The sequence below is a fragment of the Poecilia mexicana genome, unplaced genomic scaffold, assembly GCF_051168715.1.
Source record: "Poecilia mexicana isolate PSO_F unplaced genomic scaffold, ASM5116871v1 scaffold_5, whole genome shotgun sequence".
In the NCBI taxonomy this organism is placed as follows: Eukaryota; Metazoa; Chordata; class Actinopteri; order Cyprinodontiformes; family Poeciliidae; genus Poecilia; species Poecilia mexicana.
In genome coordinates this window covers 20,378,808-20,397,713 of record NW_028263374.1, presented here as the reverse complement: position 1 = coordinate 20,397,713, position 18,906 = coordinate 20,378,808, and the positions used below count along the sequence as shown (strand labels likewise).

General features: G+C 37.5%; 2 protein-coding genes across 2 annotated transcripts in view; both read left to right on the top strand.

The window, feature by feature from the left end:
• The first annotated feature begins 2 nt into the window (after positions 1-2).
• The window catches only part of iars1 (isoleucyl-tRNA synthetase 1), a 49,366-nt gene continuing 30,462 nt past the window's right edge, over positions 3-18,906 (top strand). Inside the window, exons 1-11 of the mRNA XM_014975083.2 lie at positions 3-88; positions 1,794-1,917; positions 2,492-2,648; positions 2,731-2,850; positions 2,942-3,024; positions 3,910-4,027; positions 4,949-5,096; positions 8,638-8,725; positions 8,983-9,043; positions 10,104-10,199; positions 11,285-11,407. Coding sequence (XP_014830569.2) covers positions 1,799-1,917; positions 2,492-2,648; positions 2,731-2,850; positions 2,942-3,024; positions 3,910-4,027; positions 4,949-5,096; positions 8,638-8,725; positions 8,983-9,043; positions 10,104-10,199; positions 11,285-11,407 — 1,113 coding nt within the window. The 5' untranslated portion in view covers positions 3-88; positions 1,794-1,798. The remainder of the gene's footprint in view (positions 89-1,793; positions 1,918-2,491; positions 2,649-2,730; positions 2,851-2,941; positions 3,025-3,909; positions 4,028-4,948; positions 5,097-8,637; positions 8,726-8,982; positions 9,044-10,103; positions 10,200-11,284; positions 11,408-18,906) is intronic.
• vimr1 (vimentin-related 1) lies at positions 11,416-18,362 on the top strand. Its single transcript, XM_014975093.2, has one exon. The coding sequence runs from the start codon at positions 14,522-14,524 to the stop codon at positions 15,656-15,658; it is 1,137 nt and encodes a 378-aa protein (XP_014830579.2). The 5' UTR covers positions 11,416-14,521; the 3' UTR covers positions 15,659-18,362.

Below are 18,906 nucleotides of genomic sequence, written 5' to 3'. Positions count from 1 at the left end.
CAAATCGGATCTCGTGTCGTCACGTCCGTCCATGCTCTGACTCCAGCTTGCATCATTTCTCGTGTCTCGGCAGCCGGTTGCAGTGCATGTGAGTGCCTACTTTTGAAGTAATTAAAGTTTCTTAGAACGCTGTATTTAATCATACTTTTAAGGGAAATACGAGCATTTAAGAGCAACATTTAACAAAGTTTATTGTTACTTTAACAACAAACTGAGCAACTGAGCGTCTACTTGCGGGATTAGCCTGCTAGCTGACAACAAGGATGTGTCATTCGTGTGAACCAGCTAACCTAACCTGTTTGGACAGTGGTTTTGTGATTTATTTATAGATATAAATGTTGGTCTTCTTGTTAGAAATTTGAATTTGAGTTCTGTTTAAAAGCCTTTTAGCTTGGTATTAACTAAGGGAATCAAAGGTGTAAATCAAAGTTTGTCTGGGCGATTGGTGTAAAATATGGCTAGAATTGCTCGGGAAGGTGATACAAGCATTAAACTTTGCACAAAAGTTCTTTATAGGGTACCAATAATTTTATTGGTAGTTTTTTATTGGCAGAGATAAAGAAAATAATAAAAACATAGAATTTTTACTTATGAAGAACCAACCTAAGTAGTTATTTCCAATCTTTAATTAGGTTTCAATTTAACACCTTTGTGACCCTCACAACAACTTCGTACAATTATCTATATTTATATGCTGTCCTTATGCATTCACAAGTAAATACTAATTTGATCATTCTTTTTCTGTCCTCATTGTACAGTTGATATTCAGTAAAGTACTAAACATTTCAAAACATCAAATTTTGTACAGAACTTAATTTGTCCTTGTCTGCACACTTCCTCATTTCTTCTTCACAGTGGAGTTTTGTTGTACTTATGATTACGGGACTTAACGCCACTTTGCATTTTGTTTGCTTCATTGTCACCTCCATCAGCATGAGCATGAGACGACTGTTTTCATTGGCAACGCATCAAGCTCATCGGATGATTCACAAATTCCTTTGTGTCTAAAGACATTTTGTCCAGTGAATTTCCATTACCAGTTCTACCAGTTCACCACCAACAACATGCATACAAGATAAAAAGAGGCAAATTATTATTTTATATAATTTAAGCTTTCAGTACAGAAGTTTTTAAGTCTTCGGTGCTAAGACTTATTGTTTAAAACAAAACAAAAAACTTGATGACAAAATAGATAGCAAAGATTGGATGAATTTCCGTTGAAAATATAGTAGTGACACAGCTCAGCTGGAAGGAGCTACTTGGAAATGTTGACAGCAATTGCCGATGGTGCTTTCAAAGTAAACTGCAGTTAAAATAGAACATCCCACAATAAACAATGCGGTCACTGAAAAAAATAAATATTCTTCCTCCTTCCATTTTCTCTGAAAATGAGTGATTGGTGTACAAACATCACATGGGTGATTCCTTTGCTAAATGTATTAGTTCAATATCAATTTCACTTACAATGACTTTTCATTTAAAGTCTTAATTTTTTTTTTTTGTGCAAATTTCAGTGTTCTATTTTCACCAGTCGGTTACTATGCAATAGTGGTTACCTAGCAGCGGTTGCTAAGGCAGTTAAATGTTCCAATGGCTCCAACTCTGAGCCATTTGAACATTTGTGAAAAGTTTTTGAGGCATTTTTACACCAAAGACTCTACTGATCATTGCTTGTCAAGAGAAAGACCTGAAACACATGTGGCTGTATTATCTGAAGTTAACTGAAAAACGAAAGTAAAAAATATATATTTCTAATATATTACTGAACTGTTTTTCTGTTTGTGTATAAACAGACACCATGGTGGAGCCAGTTCCTGAATCCATCAATTTTCCCTCTGAGGAGGAGAAGATTTTGCGGTTTTGGCAAGAAAGGGACTGTTTCCAGGAATGCCTCAAACAGTCCAAGAACCGACCCAGGTGGGACTCCTTATGGTGACATGGGTGATTTAATTCAGAATCATTTGACTTATTTTGTCCAAAGATTTAAGATTTTCGGATTTACAGTAAGCTCTAATATATTTTATATATATTTCAGTTTTTATATATGTCTGAACATACATCAGTTTTTCTCTATAAAAATCCAATCCATGAAAGGATGGTTTGTGCTTTTGAAAGCGAGAAAGCAAGTTAAACATTGACCCAACATTAAATAGATTGTTCTTTCAGTGACAAAGGTAAAATTATAATTTAACTTAGGGTGGCAATTACTCGGTGACAAATTATTCCAGGTTTCAGGGAGACTACGTGACTCATAGATGATACAGATGAAACCATAGTGACTCATTGATAAAAACATAATTATTTTAAATCCTTGGTTATAAAGTATATTAAAATTCCAAAATTTATTAGTATTTGTGTGAAAACATTGAAAACATGTTCAACTACAAAGTCTTTCTTATCAGCACTCTTCGCATTACTATATGACCTCATTTTTTTCATTTCTTTGTTTTATTGCTAAGTGAAATCCATGATATTACTAATACCTCACCAGGTACACCTTTTACGATGGCCCTCCCTTTGCCACGGGTCTGCCGCATTACGGTCACATCCTAGCTGGCACCATCAAGGACATCGTTACCCGCTTTGCCCACCAGAGTGGCTTCCATGTGGACCGGCGCTTTGGCTGGGACTGTCACGGCCTGCCTGTGGTGAGACTTTGCCCTCCAGTTTCTCAGAATATTAGAAAAGTATTGTTCTATGTGATTACATTTTTCTCATTGGTCATTACAGGAGTATGAAATTGATAAAACTTTGGGGATTAAAGGACCTGAAGACGTGGCCAAGATGGGCATTGCTGAGTACAACAAGCAGTGCCGAAATATTGTCATGAGATACTCTAATGAATGGGAGGTGTGTGCAATAAATATTTACATTTTGTCCAGTCTGTAATCAATATGCTTACATCTATTACATGGCAAATTATTAACATTTTTTCCGTCAGGCCACAGTGAGAAGAATGGGCCGGTGGATCGACTTCAAGAATGACTACAAGACCCTTTACCCATGGTTCATGGAGACAGTCTGGTATGGATATCTCAAACTGTTGCATTTTCTTCTGTAGATGGTGTGAATTTAATGAAAAGGACATAAAATCTCCAATTACAGTTGTATTGAATTTCTTATTTCATCTTCTTAAGGATTTTACCACTTAAAAATAGTATATTTCAGGATTTTATTAGCTTGTATTACTTGATTTGAGCTTGATCTTAAAGGCAACATTGTTAGCATTCACATTATAACCCACTGATCTGTGCTGTGAAAAGCTAGAAAACGTTTCTCCTCTCCGAGCTCACTCCACTTACATTTAAACATCGAAACTAATTGTCTAATTACCAGCTTGACTTGAACTTAAAATTTCCTGTCGTCTGCAAATTATAGCCGCACGCTGCTAGAAAATAATGCAGTTGTAATAGCAATGTTTAATGTTGCTTTAATAATAATAATAAAACTTTATTATCAGCGAGACTCCATAAAAATGTGTGAATATGTTGTTGTTGTCAAGCAAAGTCTAAACTCACAAAACTTAGAATATTTTCTTCTACTTGATAATTATTTGGATATTCTAAGCAATACATGTATATGAATATCTTGAAAAATTTGACCATGTGAGTAAATAAACAAAGTAAAAGTCTGTTATAATATACAGTATGTGCCTAATTTGTTGTTTTATGTTTTTTTTAATCTGGATTAGCCATTTTATTCTTTTATATTTAACCTGGTATAAAGCATAAAAGCAAATATATCTGCATCAACTAAGCATTTTATAGATGTATATTATGAAGTGTGAAAATGTATTTTAATCAATAACAAAACCGAATGCTGCGTACTTTATGTTACAAGTTTTCCTTGTTGTCATTTCATGTTTAAAAACGTTTTTGAAATCATTTTTATTTTGTCTTTTTCCTTCAGGTGGGTGTTTAAGCAGCTGTATGACAAGGGCCTGGTGTATCGGGGAGTTAAAGTCATGCCTTTCTCCACTGCCTGCAACACACCGCTCTCCAACTTTGAGTCCCATCAGAACTACAAGGTTAGCTCAAGTCAGGAACTCTTTCAGGCTCCTTCAGCTCGTTTCTTTTCTGAAAGTGATATTTGTTCTGGGATGTGGTCTATTTGGCTATAGAAGAAATTTATGTGGACAATAAAAACTGTCACCCATTTTCTGCCTTGCTCTGAATCAAATGTTGTCTTGCAAGCAGAAATGTATAATTCTTTATCTCAGTTACAGATGCAGTCTGTTTAGCTTGGGAAAACAATAACTAGATTAAAAATGCTCTGAAATGTAAATGGACTGAACTTGTATAGCGCTATTTCCGATCATTTTGACCACTCAAAGCGCTTTACACTAGAGTCACATTCACCCATTCACAAATGCTCACACATTCATAAACCGATACACAGATCGGTAGGCAAGTTGGGGTTAAGTGCCTTGCTCAAGGGGGCTTCGACATGTGGCAGGAGAAAGCTGGAATCGAACCTACAGCCTTCCGATCACAAGACAACTACTCTTCCCACAGAGCCACGGGGCAACTGTGGCTCTGTGGGAATTCTATAAAATGTATCAGCATCTTATAGAATTTAGCTCATGAGACCATTTTATAGTTTTTCTGTGTTTACACATGAATTTATGATGTTTTCTTTCATTTCTTTGTCATAGCAGAAGATGGTCAAGCCTGAACTCAGATATTCATTGATTTTGTAGTGTTTATATTTGTGTTTGCACATGTGTTGTAAATATCACCATATTTGTTTATTTTGTTTTTATGTTGTATTTCCTACGCTGTTTGCACTGTCTTTGGAGCTGGGTCTCTTTGTACATTGGATTATAGTCTCTAATTATACTCTAGATTTTATGAAAAATATGTCTGACGTAACAGTTTATGCACAGTCCCAAACTGGAAATGAGAATAAAGAGCAGAACCTACTCATCCTCTTGTGTTTCTGTCTGCAGGATGTCCAGGATCCCTCCGTGATTGTGAGTTTTCCTCTGGTTGAGAGCGAAAACGTTTCTTTGATCGCTTGGACAACCACACCTTGGACCCTGCCGAGTAACCTGGCGCTCTGTGTCAACCCAGAGTTCTTATATGTCCAGGTCAAAGGTGAGAGATTTTTTTTAAAGAATGAAGAGCTACATAATTTCATATTTTTTATCTGTATTTTCTTTTGTAGTATTGTAATAAGAGCAGGAACTAATAGCCTTTTGATAATAAACAAATTGAGGTTGTAGATTTCTTGAATTAGCTGGATGGCTAGTATTTTTTGCCTATATTCTTTTGAACAATGACCCTAAATATACAGCCAGAACTACAAGGGAACAGTTTAAGTTGAGGAATATTCACATATTGTTCACTGTTTGAGATTTTTTGGACATTCCAAAGTCTAGAAGTAAATGAGCTTTACAATTTTTCTTCCCCTTTACAATTAGACACTAGTTTGTTTTGCCCCATAAGACAAAATGTTAGTAAAATGTAAAAAATATTCAACAGCTGTGAATAATTCTTGAACGTGCTGTTGTATGTTCATACATTTTGATTTCACAACTTAATTTATTTAAATGTTCCTTGGTCCAAATACTTTGTTAATTTTTCCTACATTAAGTAGTTTCTGCAGCTTGTTCCCTCACCGCTTCTGAATTAGCTCCTGTTCCTTTAAGCCTCCTGCAGAAATACCACTCTTCTCTGATTGGATATCTGATTGGTCTAAAATGGCAGAGTGCAGGCTGTTAATGTATTTTTTTTTTATCGTTAATGGAGTGTCGGTGTAGCCATTTAGTATGCATCATGTGATGTTTTTTTTATGGAGGTGTGATCATGTAAAGTGAGACCTCTTATAAAAATATAAAACTTTAACTCACTACAGAGGAAAGAACGTGTTCTCATCCTCCCATTGCTGAGATGTTACATAATTTCTCTGACTGGAAGAAACATTTTTTTAAATGGAACATCATGTACATCATATCATCTGTTTACTTATTTATTTGTGAATACATAAATAAATAAATAAGCTTTCAACACAAGTGTGTTTTAAAAACAACAGCTTCTTGCCTTGCTTCCTGATATGAGACAGAATTGCCAGACCTTTACTCCTTGGACTGATTTTTAGGGTCTGGATCCAGGTCTGTGTACCTATTACCTGGAAATGTGGATGAACCTCAAACGAGGCCACTTAAAAAAAGCATTGTCCTTGTTCAGATACAGAAAAAAGAAACCCTAGAGATGTAGCTGCTGTTTTCTGCTACCCTACTGCTGTATTTTTTTTTCCAGTTTCCTGTGAGATAACCGGTAGGTTTTTAAATGGATGACCTAGATTTCTGTCAGCTTGCCATAACCTGGCAGATACTCCAGGGGGCACTGTTGACGTGCAGCTTTTAATCCTCTCTGCACTGGCTGTGCTGCATGAGAGACTGCTTTGGAATACCAATGAATGTTCTCGTTTGGCATCGGCACAGTCGCCTCTCTGTACTCCTTTTCCATCTTCATCCCAACAGTTTCCCAAATTTTCCCTGATCGCTCTTCCCTCACATCCACCTGTTATTGTCTCTTGTTGTTGGCTCCTTGCTTTGCCGCATGTGTTTCTGATTGATTCGAGGGTTGCCAGCTGCGGCAGGTCTGAGCTGCGCTGTCATTTTTCACGCCACTGAGGGGAAGAAACATCTTTTATTGATTCTGCTACGTACTGTCCCCCTTTCTTGTCCCTCTGGCTCAGACCGTTTGGTTTTGCCTGCCACACAGCTGCCGCACTTACTATTCTCGCTGCCTCCTCTTTTACATTTCCTCTCTGTCATTTTTTTTCAACAAGCTTTAGTTTCTTAAAATGTCTGTCTCTTATACTGTGCCTTGCTAAAGTATTCATACTTCAGACTTCAGTGTAATGTGCTTGAATTTTATGTAATAGGTCAAATCAAAGGCATACACTTCTGTGAAGTAGAAAGTAGATGATACATGACCTAATTATTATTATGATTATTATTATTTTTACCAATAAAAACCTGAAACAGGTGGTGTGCATTTAGAATCATCCCCTTATATCAACACATTGTAGAACCACTTTTTGCTGACATTACATCTTCAGCTCTTCTGGGCTTTGTCTCCACCAGCTTTGAACATCTATAGACTGAAATATGTGGCCATTGTTCTTTACAACAGAACTCAGTCTGAGCCAGATTGTATGAAACAGTTTACAGGTCTTGCTGCAGCTTCTCAAACAGACTTAGGTCTTCATTCAAGGTGTCTGTAAAAACTTAAAAAGTCTTAAATTCATATAAATAAATTAAGTCCTTCAAATATCTTAAATTAGTTAAAAGTAATTTAATTTGGCCATAAATATGTTAATCGCAGGACTTAAATGTTTGTCGTTGCATGACTATTTATTCTTGTATGTGTAGCAATTTTTTTGTAGCGGGACTTTTCTGCCTGGCAAAAGTTTGAGTTGCGCTCAACTTTACAGTTGAGGCTGCTGGTAAATAGCTGCCAATATAGCTTTGGTATGCTAACAAGCTAGTTTTTTTTGTGTCTATCATGGGTAATTGCACATTTATTGCTAGTTGGCTGGACAATGTTTGTTTCACTGCTGTCTCACTTCTGTTGCCAACCCACACAAAGCTAGGTGCATTGTGTGCAAAAAAAAAACAAAAAACTTGTTTCTTTTTCAACCTTGGGACTAGTTTCATGCAATACTTCACTGCTGCTGAAGAGATCTGAAGAATATTTGATGAGTTGCTGTTTATTGTAAATTAAGTTGATGTTAAAAAGCATTAATCACTCTGAAGAGGGCGTTATGTTGACAGGGGATGAAAAATGACCAGAGCTGTTAGATGAATGAGCAGATATTCCTCTTTGATAGATGGAAAGACTTATTGGATGCTAGGAATATCATGTTAGTAAATGTCCACCACAGAGATGCTCAAATAAAGTGGGAAATTTGATTTATGTATTTTCTCATCTGGATAAATGTGGAAAAAGCTAAATGAGATATAAAAAAAAACACCTGCATTTCTATGCATTATGCCATTTATTCATTTTCTTTATGCTTAAAAAAGCCTAAATTGAAGAAGTAGATTAGGCACATTTCTTTATATAACACATTAAGTGTTGAGTTTATCATTATTGAGATAATTGACTTTTTTATTATTAATTAAAAAACATGCATCCTTATATCTGCCTCATTTATTCCCTTATTGTCTGTGGTCTTTGCAGGTTACACTGATCACTGTTAAAATACCTACCACAGTCCAATTTAGCCATTTGTAATTTCTTCTTTAGAAATTCACCAGATTTGACATGTGTCTGTATAAATCCCTGGATGAAGTATTTCAGAACTTCTGACCATTATTTGAAGGGTTGTTTGTTAAAATCTGGCACTTTTAATTGGGATCTGCTGCTCTGCATCAGTCTGTATTTGAATATTGGTTTTCCTCAGCTCTAACTTATTAATAACATCATGTCCATTAAATATTCACTATTGACTTCTAGTTTTTACTGTTTCTGGTCTGAAGTATGATAGGTCTGTTTAATATTCACTTAAGACTGATAAACGTATTACTAGAGATTATTGCGTAAAGATTGTTCTTCATATAAAAAACCTGCTGTAAAAAGTGGAAACCCATAAGTTGCAAATGACATTTTCACATTATTCTTTCAGAAAACACCACAGAAAGGACCTACATCATGATGGAAGCCAGACTGGGAGCACTTTTCAAGTCTGAGGGCGAATACACAATTTTGAACAAGTCAGTTAAAACTATATTAAGTTTTCACAAGTTCAAATAAGAAATATTGATGTATAATCTCCGCTTTTCTTTGAGAGAACTCTACTGTTAAGCTTGGTTTCTCCCTTAAACCCTACACCCCTAAAAAAGTAGGAATGGTAATAAAAATAGTTTAGAATGTCATATCAAGTCGCCTCTTGATGAGCTTTCTGTTTTTTGAGGATCTTGACTAGTGTTGGTTATTTTATTTTTTAAACATTCTCTGTTCTTCTTTCTAGATTTCCAGGCAAAGATCTCAAAGGAAAAAAGTACAAACCACTTTTTCACTACTTCAGTAAGGTATGTAGGGTTTTCTATTTTATTTCAATCAAATTTGCTCGCAGCTTTACATAATCTTTTTATAAAATAAAGAAAACATCTGTACCAGGGCACAAATGCCACATGGGACTCTTTGCAGCTGACAGCATACATCAAAAATCTTTGTGCTAATGTAGGAACCATGCAACTGCATGGGACATTCAGTTCTAATATAACCAGGCTGACGTGCTGCGCTTATTACTCATAGTTAGCATAGCTATTTATGAGTAAATAACTGTTTGTAAGTAGAATAAATGTACTTCAGAATTTGAGCTCATGCAATTATTATGCAACTCTGACTGATGTTGTGTCCAAACTTGGCTGGGATTGAGGAGAGGTAATATAGAATGTGGGGTACGGCTGAAGTGAACAGGTTTATTAGATGAAACAACTGAAAATGAAGACAGGAAGCGCAACTCAAATGATGAAAAAAACAACAACAAAAACAAATCTTTCTTAGTAAAGAGGTATAGTCTAACTATTAAAAACAAAACAACCAAAATACATCTAGGCTAAGCTGGGTAACATAAAAAATACACGTAGGAGAAGCACTATAACGTTTGTACTCATTATAGTGCATTAACACCCATAACTTGCTGCACACTCATTGCTACTATGGGATTTTGCAAGAAGTCAAATGGACTGGCAGCGTCCATCTTTCGGTGTTGCAGGATATTGTGCTTACAGAGAGTAATAATGTGTGTGAACTTAAGCAACACATAAAAAACATGGTTGCAAGTTGTTAGTCACGTGTGCGAGCAGCTTGATTTGCACTGCGGCGCCCTGAAAAGAGGTGAGACAGAGCTGAAAAACTGCATGGGTGCCAGCAGGTAGACGCACCGCTGTGCTTGACAGGAAATCTGTGTATTAGATACTTTGCAACAGTGTTTTAATAAAATATATGATTAAACATGCAAATGCATACTAATGTCAAAGTATGCAAAAATGCTAAACGCCTCTGTTGATCGTGATTGTTTTTCTTCTGTTTCTTCACCTCTCTGTTTCTTTTCCACGGTGTGAAATCCTTCCTGTTTGACTCAAGTGTGCGGAGAAGGGAGCGTTCCAGGTGGTGACGGATAACTACGTCAAGGAGGAAGAGGGCACAGGAGTTGTCCACCAGGCCCCGTACTTCGGAGCTGTGAGTAACACGCTTACATTTATCTCCAGTTGTCAAACGGCAGCAGTGTGTGGCCAAGCGCTCGATTTATCTAAATTGCAGCACTTTCATAGCTTCTGTTCCCCGAAGGAGAGAAATTAATAAAAGTATACATGTTATGAAATGTGAGGAAACTTTCATGCCTTGACTGACACCTATGAGCATTTAGGCAAATATTAAATGAGAACACTGCTTGTATTCAAATGTCCACCATCCATTTGTAAGGTAGGCATCAGAGATTTGGGTCTCATTCTTCTGCCTGAGGGAACAAAGGATAAAACTGAAACTAAGCAAGTTAGTGATTGATGTGTCATTAAGTGGGTGTGGGTGGATTTCCATCTCTGACAGCTATTAGGGTGTGAATTTCTTTAACAACTGGAGATGTTCAAAAACAACAAATCAGGGCATGACTGGTGGATCAAAGTGTTTTCTAACCAAGACTCTCCAGGGAACCTCTTTAGTTGTCACAGAGCGACTGAATTTATACTGAGATTAAACTAATTAATCGTTTTTATTTCCACGTATTTTGACTACTTTGTGTCAGTTTACCACATAAAATCTACAATTTGAATGACACTTGACATGTTTTTATGCTTTTCATTAGGACCTTATATTCAGTGGTGAGATTCTCTTGGACTTATTTGAAGAGTCAAACCTGAAATATGAATGCATTTATTCTAAAGATTTATGGTCGGGGAAAAAGGCACTGCCCAACTGCGTTTTTCAAAATTTATTTTGTTATGACTAGATGTGAAATGACCCAGTGAGTCATCCGTCTTGGATCCTGACAGGGTGTTTGAATAGAAATTACATCTAGAGCTGGGCAGTGCTCATGTCTTTCGTGCAAAGCTGCTACATACCAGCAGAGCTTGTTTCACTGCTGTAGAAGCTGTTCGCCTCAACAAGGAATTTAATGTGCAGTCACATGGTTAAACCAGAAACATCTTTGTTTAAAAAAGAAATAATTGTGATTAACCTTGATATTTTGTGTTAAGTTTGAAGCTAGAAATAAAAAAAAAATCTAAATGTAATAAGAAAAGCTTTAAGTGATGTTACTGTTTCTGCAGGATGATTACAGGGTGTGCACTGAATACAACATCATCCAGCGAGACCAGACTCCTATCTGCCCTGTGGATGCCTCTGGCTGCTTCACTTCAGAGGTCACTGACTTTGCAGGACAGTATGTCAAAGTGAGTGGCACGTCATGCATTTACATGCAGATTAAATTCAGGGAAGTTTCACATTTTCTGCCCTAGGAACGCCTAATGTAACGTTTAACATAATGGTGTTAACATTTGCTTTAACTGGTAAAGCTAATTGCAGCTGTGCAGGGTTTGCATCTGATTTTTATTCTGAGCCTCTGAGCCATTTGCGCCTTAAGGCACCTGCTGCAGTTGAAGTGTAGCTGAAATATAAGGTAGTATTCACATAATTTAAAGTTGGTGACTTCAGAACTTGATATACTGTTCTTTTATTTAAAGTGATGTTATCAGTTGTTCTCCATGTTTTTAGGTGTATCAGAAAGTTTTTAAATAAATGAAGAATATTTAAGTGATAAAAGAATTATCAAGCCTAAGGAAAAAACAACAATTTTATGAACATTATCTAAAAATGTGCGGTAGCATCTGATTGTGATTGATCTGCAGGTGTGTTTGATGTAGTGTTCAGGCTCCAAGATAGATTTATTTTCTATTGCCTGACTATCTGAACATGCTTATTAACATGCAAAGCGTCTTTGATAAAATTTTGAGCTTTTATTCTGACGCCTGGTATCCCTATGATGCTCCCAAATAATTCTCTTTGAACATTTTCCTGTTAGTTGCAAGACCTTTTAGATACGATTAAATATCTTTCAGCTTTTGTGTAAGATTAATATTTCACATCATTGCACCTCACCTTGAATATCTTCATGGTGGGGTTTACAGTCTTGAACACCTTATGAATTATTCAGTTCACACATCAACATCTAATCTTTTCATTATTTAGCTGGAAGAAAAACTGACTTAATTTTGGATAAACACCAATAACTAGCTCTGTTTTACCAGGAAATCATCCACCAGTTTCTGACATTGTCCTGAGTCACCCCACAGCATCTCAGTGAGATTAAGATCTGAGCATGTATTTTATGTATCTTCTATAATATAAGATAAAACAGGCGGCGGCAGCTCACAGGAGTTCCAGTGAAGATGTTTTGGGATTTTTAAGGTTTCTTTTAGTGTCTTGTGATCTGCTGTCGGTCAAACTTGCTAGGGACAGCCAAGCGAATGTCGTCCACTTGTTGACTTTTTTCCTGGCTGATAAAATTCTGCAATTGTTGTTGTTCTGAACAACTCAGAATCTAACAGGGCAAGCCTCCTCCAAAATACCACAGAACGACGTCTAATAACATGCATCTCATGTGATTTTCCTGCATGTGATTTTTTTAGTTTTGTTTGTTTGTTCTTTTTTCAGAATTAGGATCTACAACCCAAATCAAGTGCCTCTGTCCTGCAACTCCTGGATGCATCCCTGTTCCAACACAGCTTAATAAAATACAGACACATTGGAGCAGGGATGCATCCAGAAGTTGCAGGACAGATGCACTCAAGGACTTGGGTTTCTGGCTCTTTTCTTATATATTTTCATCCATTGTTGTCCTAATTTACTCCCCAACAGAGATAATAATTTATTAAATCACAAATACATTTTTGTTATCTTTTATTCAGTTTTAATTTAGTTTTAAACTGTGTGCATAAATTATTACTAGATCAAGCTGGGTAAACTTGGATTCTTAATGGATTTAATCGTAACAGGTGATGTGTAATGAGAGCCGCGGTAGCCTAAGGAAGTCAACACCGTTGATCAAGATGTGCTTAATTATTTGGTAGATTCTTTTCTTTTAGCAAAAGAAAATATAAAAAGAAAATATAAAAAGCCTGAAAGTCTCTCGGAGGGATGCAGCAGTCTTGAATTTGCTAAAACATTAAGGGCGTGATCAAGTAGAAATTCTTCTAAGAAAGCCAAAACCTCACTTTTACTTTCTTGAATATTTATGTTTGACGTTTATTTCCATTTTGGGATAACCAAGAGCACTAATTAAAACAATCCCCAAATGAAGCAAATAAAGAATCACTGTAGAGTTCACAAAGCTTTTTCACTTTAGGCTATAAAAACAGGTTTAAAAACAACTGTAATCTGCAGCAGAAGAGTAATCTTTTCATAGAAATCGTAACAAAATCTACTGTTCTCATCAAATACTGCCTCACCACAAAAAATGGATGATGCAGTGTTTGTGTGATACTGTATCCTGCATATACTGTATCACTGAGGTGGTAAAGAAGTGAGTCAAAGCAGAGTCATGCTCTTTGGAAATAAAAACTACAGATATTCAAGTGGTTGATTGTTTCTCATTGCAGCTCAAACCAAACATGACTGAAGACTCTCAACTTTCCAGATTTTTATATTCAGGAATGTTTAAAATAAATCATTTGTTTCAAACATTAATTTAGAAATGTTAACTATGAACCGGTTGTGCTTTGATGGAAGGATAATTAGTCGTTGCAACTACTACCGTGGGTATCCACGCTTCCATCACAACGTTTTTCAGTGAAATTTCTAATTATCACTCACAAATGCGACTACATTGTTGATCACAGCACAAGACAGTGTAACGCTCTGCTTTGAACTAGGTCACACTCTTTTTTATTTTTTTTTAATTTTTTTTTTTAGATCAAAATTTGTGATACAATTAATATGCTTTCTGCAGTGTTAACGCGTTAAACTTTTTAGATTAATCGCATTTGTCAATGTTAACAACCCTAATAAAAACAAGGGGTGACTCTATATTTCAACTCTACAACAGAAAGTAAAGGAAATCTTTATGAAACAGATTGACACATTCTTGAAGAAGAGGCTTACGGTTCTTTGTCTACCAGTACATCAACACATAGTTACGTCTTTGCATTTGGTCACACCCAACTTTGTTTGCGTCCTGAGTTGATAATGAGTTAAAAATAGCAGCTGTAAATGATGTGGTCACTATTTTACATGTTGGTGCAAAGCTCAGGGAGTGGACATCGTCACTAACAGTACAGCGACAGCTAATAAAGAGCATGGAGCAACAGCTCTCTGAAAGTCTGTCATAATCCACTTTTGAGATGTGTTAAAGCTGAGCGTAGTTTCATGGCTGTCTGAGACATTCTTTACCGCCGCATAAAAATCAAGAGGTGATCCGGGGGAGCTTCAGTCTCATCCTGGGCGACTCAAGAAAGCCAGAGCGTGGTTCGTTTTCCAGTTTCAGAAGGAAATCCGGTATCTTTCACAACATGCGGGCTTCATCTTATACACAGAAGAGCTTGCAGGTCAGCAGCTCCGCCGGCAGAGTAAGAGTTCAGAGCCCGTCTCCGTCCCGGTGCCGCGGATCGTCGTACGACAGCCGCGGGCGCTCTGGTTACCGTGGCACCGCGGTTGAGATCGGGACAGAGATACACCAGCACCATGCCAACGAGAAGGAGGAGATGCAGGAGCTCAACGTCAAGTTTGCAGGATACATCTCAAAGGTCCAGGCCCTGGAGCAGAGAAATGCCGCTCTGCAGGCGGAGCTGGCCACTCTGCAGGACCGCTACAAGGGAAGCCCGAGTGGCATCAGTGAAGAATACGAGCTCAAGTTCAAAGAGGTGCGGGATCTGATTGAAGCCCTTACCAACGAGAAGGGAGCAGCTGACATTGAGCGAGGCTACATTGAGGAGGAGGTGGAAGTGTGGCGACTAAAGCTGGAGGAGGAGCTGGCGCTCAAACAAGAAGCAGAGATGATTCTGACGGAGTTTCGTCAGGACGTTGACAGCGCCACGCTGCAGAAGGCCGAGCTGGAGAAGTGCATAGAACAACTAGTGGCAGAGATCGAGTTTCTCAAGAAGCTCCATGACGAAGAGGTGGCTGACCTCATGAAGCAGATCGAAGACGCAAAGATTACAGCCGAGATGGACGGCGACCGTCCTGACCTCGCTGCTTACCTGCGCAACATGCGCGCAGAAATAGAATCTGTCGCCGCCCGAAATGTCCAAGAAGCCGAGAAGTGGTACAAGAGCAAATTTGACACCCTGAAGGAGCACGCGGGCAAACACGAAGAGCACATGAAAGTCATGAAAGAAGAAATCGCAACTTACCACAACCAGGTGTCAGACCTGCAGAACCAGATCGACAGCCTGCGAGCTCGCAATGCCGCCCTGGAGCAGCAGCTGGAGGAGATGGAGGACTCCCACATGGACAAGGTGGGAGGTCTGGAGAGCATCATTGCCCAGCTGGAGGCGCAGCTCTGTGAGACCAAACTGGAGATGACCAAGTACCTTCAAGACTACCAGGAACTGCTGCACATCAAGCTCAAGCTGGATGCAGAGATCGCCACCTACAGGAAGCTACTGGAAGGAGAAGAGCAGAGGCTGGGAATTGCTAAGGATGCCTAATCCACATGGAGAGCTGTGAAGAGTTGGTGCACAACATGAGCAGAGATCACCTTGTTTTAGAGACTTGAGAGGTCTTAAGCAAAGGACTTGATATTGTTTAACATTTTAATAGCACTGGTAGACAGCTTTCATTATTTAACTGAACACATAAAAGTCTAACTTACTGTTCCTGGTGGAAATTCAGTAACTGAAAAATAATACAAATACAAATGTAGCAGCGATGTGCATCTATGCATAGTCTCGGATGTATTTTGTGTTGAGACAAACAGCTCTTCTTCTGTGTAATTCATGTTTGACTCCATTAAGCATTAGTCCGCTGCCATCGCTACTGTCCTCCATCTTTCCTGAACATTTTCATATTATTTTCAAAACTAATTTTTACTGTCTCTCCTTGTCTCATTTCATATCTGGGTTTGGCAGGTTTCATCTCTCCCTGCTCGTCTCCCCTCTCCTTTACTCCAGCTCCTGCAGTAGTCCTGCTAAATTTACCTCCCCCTTTTTTCCTGCCAAGTCAGCCCCACTTGTCGTACCTCTGTCACTTCCCTATGCTACTGTCTCTCGCTCCGTGTCATCAGTCTGCTGCCTCCTGTCCAACTTTCCTTCACGGTAAAACTCCCGACTTGAAGCGAATGAAGAAGGCCACCCTTATTAATTCTGAATGTTTTGACAAGAAACAACTGTTAACCATTTAGAGTAATGCTTACCAGCTTTTACTAAATAAAGACTGAACTGAGTGCATACAAAACCATGCTGTTGTCTCTTTCCTCAAGCTTCCCTCTTAACCCTTTTCTCTGGAAAAAAAACATTTCTTAGAATATCAGGCCTTTCAGTGTATCTGATACTGTTTTAACATTGTTTAAATACCTTATTCCACATTGTTCATCCATTTGACATATTGCTGAGTTAGGGTTGGTTTCCACAAAATATTCTCATTAGGGATACAAACTGATGTGTGGTTTGGATCATCTTATTTAGATGAAAAGCAGAGTCTTAACCGCTTTGAGATGCATTTATGAGCTTCCTGCGAATTGAACTGCGGTCGTGGTTGCAGGAAGCGGAGTGTGAGACGAGCTTCTTGGCTGATTGGATACATGACCAGAAACTGAATTGCATAACAAAATACACACTTCTTACTTTTATTGACAATGTTGAGGCTTGATGTCATTTTAGTCATTTTTATATTTAAGGTTACATCTCATTTACATTTCGTTAAGTTCACCCAGTTAAAAATGCAAAAAGAAGAAAACTCAAAATAAAAACCTGAAATAGTTTTGCTTTGGGTTATGTATGTTATTTAATTAGAACTTTATTGTTTAAATGTTGTTTACAGTAAACTAGGTTGTTTCTTTCTTTGAAATGCTTTATTACAAAACAGGTCATTTCAAATGTCTGATATGCAGATTTTTATTGCACCCCTTGTCAAAATAGACCCATTCAATAAATCAGGAAATTATAGAAAAAATAATTTATTTCGTTAGCTGAAATCAACATATGGATCACTTACACACAGTTTTGTTTTTAGCCTTTAGTTATGTTAATTATAATGTTTTTATGCATGCAACAAATGAAAACAGAACAATTATGGTTAAAATATTTCATCAGACCAATAAAAAACATTTTAAGACAGAAATGTGGGCTTAATGAAAAGTATATTTAATGTTTAAAGGTGATTTTTTTTTCAAAAGGTAGTTCTATGCTGATAAATGACCCTCATCAAAACCCCTATTGTAACAGATTGAATATAACTGTTTGTGTATGCAGCTGTAAAATGAACCTTTAATTGCACTAGCACACGCTCTCATTGAACAATTGAGAAAATTCAGATCATTAATTGGATCACAATGTAATTCCAAAAAACAAACTTATTTAAATTTGCTACAGACAGAGTAATTATTTTAAGTTTTATTCTTGTTGATGGTGGCTTACAGCTAATTAATACCTAAAATGGGTACTCGGCACATTAAAAGAATACGTAAAGCCAATAAAAAATTAATTTGTAATACAGCATTCTTGTAGCCTACACGATCCTGCAAAATTCTGCAGACTCAATAGTTCTCCAGATTACAATCATCAATAAATCTAACACACCTGCAAAAGGAGGATAAAGGGCTCTGCATGGTCCACTCCCATAATCAGTTGTCATTGCTGTGACTACATGACCAAAATCTCTTTATTTTTGTTCTGCACCTCAGGTTGTCTGCTCCTTCTTGCCACAAAACCTGGTGCCTTTTTACTTCCCTGAGCTACTTCTCTGAGTATCTGTGCAAAGTAGGACTGATGGTCGTGTAGCACAGATGGACAGAACACCAGTTTTTCAGTCAGAGAGCAAATTTTAATTGTTCAAGGCTGTGAGGAAGTATGTACTGATATATTAAACTCCCCCTGCTCAGTTCTGGTCTGATGCAGCTGGAGAACGGCTTACCAACTTCCCCTTTGCTTCCATTCCCTTCTTTTTTTTTCTTCTTTTTTCCCAATACCATCAAAAATAAAATTTTTCAGCCCGTCAATTATTGTTTTCTCTTCCTCCGATGTTGTGAACTGTAATAGTGGTTCCTCTCTGCCATGATCTCTGTGTTTACTATGCTGTTGTAAATCACACATGACAAAACACCATGATGGCAGCAGGAGGGGGAACTCGATTTGGTGATCCTTGTGTACCGTGAAAGGCCTGCACCGACAGAACGACACAAAAACTTCAGGAAAAGACATTGAGTGTAACTTTATTCATCACAAAATGTAAATAAAAATGGAGTAACATCAGATTTGAGCAGTTTAGGCTTTCCTTTGTTGTCTTTGATAAAAGACCATTAGCCATTTCTCTAATTAGACTCTCTCATTTGTTTTGATTGTATTTACCCAGAATGCACTGCACCACAGTCTACTTCCTGCTTTTTGAGCGGTCTCTGGTCCGTTTTATATTCACATATACATTTGAACCGTGTCAGAGTTCACTTCAACTAATCAGAGGTTTGTAGGTGGACCAGAGTTTGTTTTTTCAGTCTGCTTTAGAGTTCGATTGCGCCTTCACACCTCGCCAATCAAATCAGACTTTCTAAACAGACAAGCTAGAGTTAAATTAAAGTGGACTAAATGGGGCTGGTGTGAATGCACCATAACTTTTCAGTGACATTCTAGATGACTGCAATGTGAAAAGTATGTGGGATTTTATTTTGATCTTTACATTTGAAACTTTTACTGAAGTGAAACGTATCGGTGGAAAAGCTTGTGTGTTTTTCTTGATATATCCA